Source organism: Cucumis sativus, chromosome 7 (genome assembly GCF_000004075.3).
Source record: "Cucumis sativus cultivar 9930 chromosome 7, Cucumber_9930_V3, whole genome shotgun sequence".
Classification (NCBI taxonomy): Eukaryota; Viridiplantae; Streptophyta; class Magnoliopsida; order Cucurbitales; family Cucurbitaceae; genus Cucumis; species Cucumis sativus.
Genome location: NC_026661.2, coordinates 15023442 through 15033093, shown reverse-complemented (window position 1 = coordinate 15033093; position 9652 = coordinate 15023442). Strand labels below are relative to the sequence as shown.

Genomic DNA, 9652 nt, shown 5'->3' with positions numbered 1-9652 from the left:
ATTTTCAAAACTTAGACTAGGATATTACTTTGATTTTGGGTGCTGCATTTAGTCTTGGTGAATCACGCGTTCAGCCAAAGATCACATGAAGTGGTTAAGGTACCAGAATAATCTACGATTGCTTGAACCAACCCCAAGATCAGTGTATATTTCGATAAATAACCATGAGGAACCTCAATGGATGTGTTCAATCGCAAATAAAGATGAGAACCTCTACGAAAGCGTTAAAAAAAGTGTCCACATAAAGCCAACAATATTTATATCTTAGTTGACTATGCGACAAGGACCAAGAGAGATCATTTTAACATTGTGATGAATAACTGGGAGCAGAGATTTATTGCGATGAGCAATCAGGATACAAAGAGTCATAATGCAAGTGATCTAATAAGTTCAGGAATAACGCAACTAGAAATTTTTTAATATATTGTTCTTATATTTACTTGTAATTACTTTCTACCTGTGATTCAGTTTGATACTTGTAAATCAGTTTTGTATTGTAGACTTGTATATCCTTCTTCTCGAGATAGCACGTGTGTGTTGTCTTGGAAAGTTTATAGACTATTAGGAAATGATGCTAACAATGAAGCCATTGTATGAAAAGGGTCATGTCAAAACATAGTAGGCATTTTGATCTTTTTATAAAATTGTGGTTGAGTTTATGGTTTTCTCATAAATGATTAGGGTTTTTAAGGAGCATGACATGCCTCATCTCTCTTTAAAGTTGTTAAACTTCCAAGAAGAAATTCGTGCACCATAACTCGAGCCATGAGCCGTCTGTCAAAAGTACCAAGTATATCCACGCTACATTTCTTAGGACAAGACATTAACAACATGATAAACTAGCTTTCAACCCTAGTTAAGAATGCACATTTAAACCCCCAGAAAACCATGAATCCTAACCTTGAGCCAAATGAAAATTGTTCACATACCCTTAAGACTCATCTTCTTCGATCATCATCACCCTAAAACTACTTTTCCTGAAATTACTTCTCTAGTACTTCCACTTTGCTCTTTCTATCTATCACTAATGGTCCTTGGACTACTCAGTGACCATGACCGAGTAGAAAATATTGAAGGGAAAAAGAGAGGAATTAAAGAAAATGTAAGGGAAGAAGTAGTGGAAAGTGAAGATAGAAAGGAATAAAGGAAAATGTAATGAGAAGAACAGAATAAGAAAAAAAGAATAGGCGAATCAGCGGGGCGAGGAAAGGCGAGGAAAGAGAATATTGAACTTCCAATAGAAAGCACTTCCTTGCATGAGGCTGATTTTAAAGGGTTACCAAAGAGAGCCCAAGAAAGAACAACAAAGTAAATTTGGGCCATTGGAAGAAAAAGTGAAAAGAAGGGTGGTGATAGCGTGTATAAATACCCGTTATTATAGCTTCTTGTATTAAAATAATGAGATTAAAATGTGCAAGAAGAGATGTGATATCGACATCAATTTGCTTTCAGTCCTCTTAAGTTTATCATCCACCATTCGAAGTTTTTATGCGTAACATGGGATCTTGCAGTACCTGGGAGATAGTATTTTGTATGGCAATTTCATTGCATTTTTTAATAAGTCGCTTACCTTTATGTATCAGTATCTTCGAGGTTTGATATACAGGACATCGAAGATTAAAATCCTCACCAAGCTCATCCACTTATAACACACTTATCTGTGGACTATTGAGGGTAGGTAGAATTGAGGATGCACCAAAGCTTTTAGGTACTATGGAATCCGTAGGTGTTCAACCTACTGCTTATACATACAATATTTTTATTGACTATTTTGGAAAATCTGGACGATACTGGAAAAGTTGTTGAGACCTTTGAGAAGATGAAAGCTAAAGGAATTATTCCAAATACTGCAGCGTGCAATGCATCATTGTACAGCCTTGCTGAAATGGGGAGGTTAAGAGAAGCAAAAAAACATTCGATGGGCTTAGAGAGAATGGTTTAGCTCCAGATTCAGTGACCTATAACAGGATGATGAAGTGCTAAAGCAAAGTAGGACAAGTAGATGAGGTTGTGAATTTGCTTTATGAGATGATAAGAAATGGATGTGAACTTGATGTGATTGTGGTTAACTCTTTGATTGATTCACTTTACAAGGCTGGACGAGTTGATGAAGAATGGCAAATGTTTGACAGAATGAAGGACATGAAGCTTTCTCCAAACAGTTGTGACCTATAATACGTTACTCTCTTCTTCCAGTGTGGGTTTTTTACTTGGAAACAAGCTATCAAATTTCCAATTGATCCTACGTTTAAGATTGTTTTACAGCCTTTTAACTCTCTTAGTAAGGCCACACTTCCTTGGCTTTCTCTATTTGAACAATTTCTAAGAGATGCAAAATTAGAAAAAGTATGTTCTTTAAACTTTAAGGACCTACTTAATATCAACTAGACATTCGTTTTATATGCGAAGATTTTATTATAAACACTTCGCTAACTTTTAATTTAACCAAAACAAGGGAGTAAGCTATCAAATTAGATTCTACCAAACTTGGTGTGTTTCAATAGGTAACACCTTATTTTAAATCTTAAAGCGTTGTGATTTAGTTAGTATATAATTCAATAATTCAAACTCACAATGCAATCATACATGACAATAATCCAAGACTCTTGTTGATCAGGTGGGTCAAAAAGGTCAGAAAACTTGACGACGAGGAGAATCTCACGAAGAAGGGCAGCGAAGAGAGGATCGAGGTGGGTGAAGGGAGAAGTGGGGAAGGAATCGAGGGGATTGGGCCAAGGAATGTCGGGTTCAATAACTATTATTAATTATACGAAAAATGAAAGATATGGAAAGGGTTTCTTGGAGAGGTGGAACGCGGTGGTGAACGTGGACGGACGGTGAACAACCATCTGAAGCTTTCGGCAAAGATGTGGAACAAATTGTTAAAGCTTCGGTGTGGTGGGAAATTCGTGCAAAGAAGGGGAAGACATCGTGGAAGAAGATGAAGAAATGGAGGATGGAGAGAAATGATAAAGAAAATTTGGGTGAAAAACTGGCTATTTTTTTAGAATTTGGGGAAATTTTTGGTGAAAATCGAGGGAAATTTTAAATTTTAGAAGTTGGAGAAAATGGAAAAAAGGGAAAATTTTATTTTTAGAAAAGGGAGAAAAAACATATTACTTCGTATTGAAAAAATGTCAAGTAATTAAAATTAATCTTGACGCTTTTATTACGTCGAGTATAGAAAATAAAAAATAAAAAATAAAAAATTATGCAATTTTTTTTACCTTTGGTTATTCATGCACAAAAATTATATAACAACACTTAACCTTATGCAAAACCATGTACAAGATAAGATTAAAACTAACCCTTAATAACTAAACTATCAACAATTTTGCACAACAGTAGTATGAAGACAACGGTCAGGTTCTCAGATTACGACCTCTACGTGGAAAGTGGAAAAACATTTTGAAAGGGTGATCTTTCAAAATGTTTTTATCTTATCTTGTACATGGTTTTGCATAAGGTTAAAATTAGGAGTCAGAAGGCTTTGGCGACAAAATAACAGATTTAGTTAGGATTTACCAAATTTAAATGTTGTTTGCAAAATACACTATTTTTGTGAAATCTGCAATATCATGTCTCATCTTGGAGCTATTCAAATATTGTGTATTTGAAATCTATGAATTATCCTATAACTAGGGTAGATTCCAGTTTAATATAATTAAAAAAAATGGAGTGTGGCGGTTTTGCTATTTTTCTTAATTTTTTTTGCCTTTCGTGATATTTCAAACTACTATTTACAATTTTACTATTTCTACACTTATCTCAACAACCAAATCCTAGACAAATTTGGATAAGAAGACGAAATAGGTATACATTCAAAAATCAAATTTGAATGATTAATGGAGAGATTTGTGCAAATTAAAACTATTGAAAAATATATAACTAAATAGTTTTATAAATTAATTCTTTTCTAATTATCTTTATCCTGTAAAAAAGTATCAAGACAATGTATACAAATGATAAAAAAGATAGCCACTGATAATCTTCTTTTGGTATAAATCTTCCTAACTTATTAAGTTTTTGTTTGAAAACCAATTGCTATTTTAGTGAAACCAACACATCCATGTGTAAAACCTAAGGTCTGTCTTATAACTAAATGCTACCATTAATAATATTGCAATGCTACCGTTAATAATATTGCTTTAAATAGATTTTTCATTTTTGAAATGAAACTGTATACAAAAATTGAATGCACCATTTCACATCCCTTATAAAAGCAATCACAAGGTGGTTTAATTTTTCATCGAGCAAATGAATATGAATAAGCAAATAGAAATAGGACATATGAAGAAGCAGTGTGTGGTGTTGTTGTTTGTGTTGTGTTTGGCAATACTTGAGGAAACAAAGGCTGTAGAGCTTGAAAAATGGCATATCCACGTTGTGAATGGGCTAAGCAATGGTCAAATCTTGTTGGCTCATTGCAAATCCAAAGACAATGATTTAGGAGAACGTAGGCTTATTGCTGGAACTGAATTCAATTGGAGATTTAGAGTAAATTTTTGGAATACGACGTTGTTTTGGTGTTACTTGCAAAAGCCAAATGGACAACATTCATCATTTGAATCGTTTTGGATTGAGAGCAGATCAGTTTGGCTATATACAATGTGCTTTGAGAAAAATTGTATTTGGACTGCTAAAGATGATGGAATTTATTTGAAGGACAATTTCGATACTCACAAAGATATTTTGATTCATAAGTGGGAATAATTATGTACCCAAAAAAATCACACAATTAAATGTGTGGTTCGTTTGTATTATATATAAAGTTTTTTAATAATGTCTTTACCGTTTTCCATACCCACAGTTCTGTTTTCTTTTTCTTTGCGTGTTTAAGTAGCCACCTCACCAAGCGTGAGTAAATATATATAACTCAAACTAATTAGCATAAAATGTAACGTTGATGCCTACATTTATGTTCATACTTCCATTTATGTTGTATTATATATAACTCAAACTAATTGCCATATAATTTTTGTTGTAATAAAAAAAATTAAACAAAAAGGAAATTTACCATATGATCTATAATTTGTACCATCTTTTTTCTATATGATCAATTAAATTAAATAAAGTTTGGTTTGGAATTAAATTTGGTAGATTTAAAAAGTTTAATATGAACCCTACAAGAAAAATGATATATTATAACCGCGGTATACAATCTAAATTGAAGGAAGGAAAGAAAAAACTGTCATAAAAGGTCAAAATTTACGTTTTTTTACGGGAAAAGGCAAAACTTATCAGATTTGAAAATTTTATGACAGTTTTTAAGTGCTATAAATATATATGAATGTCATTAAATATAAATAGTAAAATAATTTATTAATTATATATTCTTTTATCTCCCCTTTCCCTCTACGTCTCCACGAAAGAAAATCCAAAATAACCCCAATCTCGATCCTCTCCTTCTCCATCTCCACCTCATCGGTCGGTCACACTTCTCATCGACGGTGAACCATGGAGCCCTGAAACAAACAACGTTTTGGCCACACTACTCGGTTTCTCATTGACAGCAACCCATGACGTTTTGGCCGACCACGTACTCCATTTCTCAATCTGACGGCAACCCCACGAAACTAACAGCCACACTACTCGGTCTCTCATTGACGGCGACCCACCTCCCCAGTTTTCAATATGAAATTCCTTACGACCCACCTACGTACTAGGAAGCCTCATTTGTTGAAAAGGAAATCCCTTATGCTGAAACTTAATCTGATGGTCGGCAACTCATGGAGCCCTGAAATATGAGCCTAATCTATATTTTGGTTAGATTAAAAAGTTTTAAAACTTTTTTGGACTTTGTTATATTGTTGTAATTTGGTGTTAAACCCTTAAATATAGTTTATATTTAGGTTGGTTTTTGCATTCGCAATTTTGATAAAATTTTGGATCTGCAAATGTTGATAAAATTCGCATTCGCAGAGGTTATGGGAGCAAGTTATTTACAACATCCTTGCTTCTCCTTAGAAGTCCTTAGATATGAGATATGAGATGATGCTTTCACTAATAAATGAGGACAGAAAAGAAGAAAAAAACTAATAAGAGACATAGATCACATTGTCTAGATCAAATAGTCAATGAATCTATAATGTGATGGACGTACTTACCAATCACCAAGTCATAAAATGATGTACGATACTTCTATTCTGTACTCTAATGATTCTCATACACAAAATTATCCAACCCTCATGAGCAAGATACAAGAAATAAACACTACTATTAAAGTCAGTGTCGCTTGGTATTTCATAGTTTTAGATTGTCAATCTCCTACAGAAGTAGAAGGCTACATAAATGTGAAATATCCAAATTAGAATCATTTTACTTTTGATGCTTGCTCTTCTTGTTGTGATATTTCTTCTTGCTTCACTCTAACTACGAATGAAGAGACCACCAAAAACATAAACATTAAAAGTATTAAAGAAAAACAATAAATAACTCTATGGTTTAGTGTCAAAACAATAATAAATATCTCGAACTCAAGATTATTCTGGGGCCAAATATGTTGAAGTTGACTAAATTTGTCTAAAGCTGAAGAGGACTAAAAAACATTATTTAATCCTACGAAGGATTCTCAATATTAATTATCACATTTGTAAACGCTGCTTCTTTTGATAACAACTTATTAATCGACATCCTCACCAGTAAAATGTAAAAACTTAGGCGGTAATACGATAAAGCGACCACAAATCTCAATCAATCAAGTTACAAAAGTTCTTCAAACTAACATACTATAGACATCAAATCTTAAAAACACCCAGATAAAGAAGTGAACAATAAAACTTAAAAACAATGGACACAATAATTTATTTCTATGACTTTGTTCACAGCTCTACCAGTACTGCAGTTAACAAATTAGAAATTAAATTGTAAGTATAACATCCAGATGTCGTGTAACGACTTAACTCTTTATACTCAGCCGAGATCATGACTATTAAATTAAATAAAGATTTTCGAAAAGAAAATGAATGAGTAAAAGAAGATACTAAATCTTTCAATAAAAACCTTAAATACTTATTTATAAATCATAACTAAATTACGCAAAAATAAAAGTAAAATTTCAAATACTCGTTCAGGTTTTATTTAAAATCATAAGAAAATATTATAAAAGTACTCATAAGTTCTGAAGTTGTAAATAAAATACTGAAAACATAAAGCGGAAGTAATCATAAATTTTTTGCTATGGTAAGCCACAATCACTTATTGTCAATAAGGGAACTACTATTAGTCCCGCTAGGTGTCTATTAACTTCTCATTAGGATCTTGAAAGAAAGTACCATATAACTACTGTGCTTCCGAACACACACTATCTATTGATCCCGAATGAAACACATATGGTCTTTTGTGATCCAAAGGAACACCTAAGAGAAGTTGGTCTTCAGTGACCCGAAAGAACACCTAAGAGAATCGAGCTATAAGTGACCCTATCAAACCACTCCTAAAACATATACTGGTGGTGATCCTGAGGGACACCTACGTGGGCGCGACTCTAGTAGACAAAGCTAATAGAACACCATAGCCTATACATGTAGCATATCATAAAATCATATCTCAATCAATCATATCTTATTCATAGCATAACTCATTCCTAACCTATCTTATTCATGACATATCTTATTCATAACATATCTAATTCATAATATGTTCTAATTATAACGTATCTCGGTCATCACGCAGTCATCCCTAACAATCACATTATGTATCATAGCTACATTAATGCATAATAAGAGAGATACACATGCAACCTCTTTAATCTATATTGTCGATGGTCTAATAGTATAATCTCTTATCTTGAGATTAGCTTAACAAAAATTGCTCCCAGCGATAGTCAAGCTTTCGAATAGGCAAATTCTAAACATAAATAAGATTTAAATTAATAGTTTGATAATCATACCAAACATTTAATTATTCAGGTTTACAAACTTACCAATGAAGGAGGTTCAAACAAATTCAACCTTGATTGGAAGAAATATCGCTGCTCAAACCCTTTAATTAAGTTTAGCCAATTGAAGCTTCAATAAAAAAAATCAATTTGTTACAACTGAATCCCAAAAAATTTAAATTACTTAATGTCCAACATTAACATTTTAGGGTTATACTCAAAACCCAACAACAACTCACCACACATGGCTAAACTCACCACAAATGGTTCAATGGTTGTAGTGGCTTGGCTTAAAAAGGGTGGCTCACTCGCAACTTGGTAGAGGAACAACCTCTTTCAAGTGTGGCTGGTACTCAAGCTAACAGCTCGGACAAGACTTACGACGTGAAACGTGCCTGACGAACGAATGAGGCGGTGCGCTGGAAGTTTGATGGGTAGAAGGTTCACCGGTAGGGGCTTTCGTGCAATAAAGAGGTAACACTCGGCTTTACCTATGTGTGAATGCAGGTTAGACAGATATGGTTGACAACGATGTGGGTGTGACGAACGACTACGACTAACGTCGAGGCTACACCTGAACGACGACCGAATGAAGACTACACGGGGTGAAGATCCTTGGCGGTGGCTAGGGTTTCTTCCAAGGAAGAAGATGAAGTTTGAATTTCTTTTTTACTTCAAGCAAACCGAGTGTAAACCCCCAAATTTTGAGGTATTTCTCTTAGGTTATTTAATGATTTTATTAAAATTTTAAGGATTTTGGGTGTTATGTTGTTATAGTTTGGTGTGAAGGATAATGTATTTTGGTGGGAAATAAAAGAATTGAAAAGGAAAAGGAATTGGAAATGGAAAAGTGGAAAGTAATGATAAGTAAAATGTAATAATAATTAGAATATATTGTTATAATTATTATATATTATTATTGTTGTTGTTGTTCTAACACTCGGCTTTACCTGTGCATGAACGCAGGTTAGACAGATATGGTTGATGATGACGAGGCTGCGACGAACGGCTTCAACTAACGTAGAGGCTACACCTGAATGACGGTCGAATGAAGACTATGCGTGGTAAGGATCCTTGGCAGCGGCTAGGGTTTCTTTCAAGGAAGAAGATGAAGTTACCAACAGTAAGAAATCTGCTAAACTTGGCTGACTGTAAGGAAGCGGCTTGGGAATGACTCAAGAAAGAAGGGTCAACTCGGAGAAAGAATGTGGCTCAGCGGCTCGGACTAAGGTGCGTGTGAGAGGAGGGCTTGATTTTGACGTGTGGCTCGTGAAGATTGAGTGGCTCGGGCGGAGAACTCATGCGACAGACTGAAGCTGATGATCTGCACGCGGCTCAACTGTGCGTGGTGGGAGACGCTCGAATCTGATGAGTTACGGTGGTTGACGACTCGTGACGGTGGAGAATGCTGTGTGGACGAGGACGAGACGAATGGCTCACGAATGGAGAACTTGTCTTTGACAGGCGTGCGACAGACGCTTCGACTTCGGGGACGACCGGAGAGAGACGCGACAAAGACGATGAAGATGGAACGCTTGCGAGGACGATAAGAGATGCACAATAAAGAGGGACAACGACTAGGGTTTTAACGTGAAGGAGGAGAGGAAGAAGATGAAATGCATGCAAATCGATGACTACTTAATAATAATAATATCATTATTATTATTTAATTCTTTAATAACTTACTTTTCCTTTTTCCTTTGAAAAAGAGATAACAATTAATCCCATTCTTTTTCTTCCATTGATTATCCATCCAATCAACTTTTCTTTTTT

General features: G+C 34.5%; 1 protein-coding gene across 1 annotated transcript; it reads left to right on the top strand.

Annotated features, from left to right (window-relative positions):
- Window positions 1–4257: 4257 nt before the first annotated feature.
- LOC116405259 (S-protein homolog 1-like) lies at window positions 4258–4713 on the top strand. The gene has a single exon (XM_031889230.1). It carries the CDS (start codon window positions 4258–4260, stop codon window positions 4711–4713), a length of 456 nt encoding a protein of 151 aa, XP_031745090.1.
- Window positions 4714–9652: the final 4939 nt, after the last annotated feature.

Bases quoted from the DNA above. Each gene is read 5' to 3' on its own strand.
- LOC116405259 (XM_031889230.1), top strand. From the start codon at position 4,258: ATGAATATGAATAAGCAAATAGAAATAGGACATATGAAGAAGCAGTGT.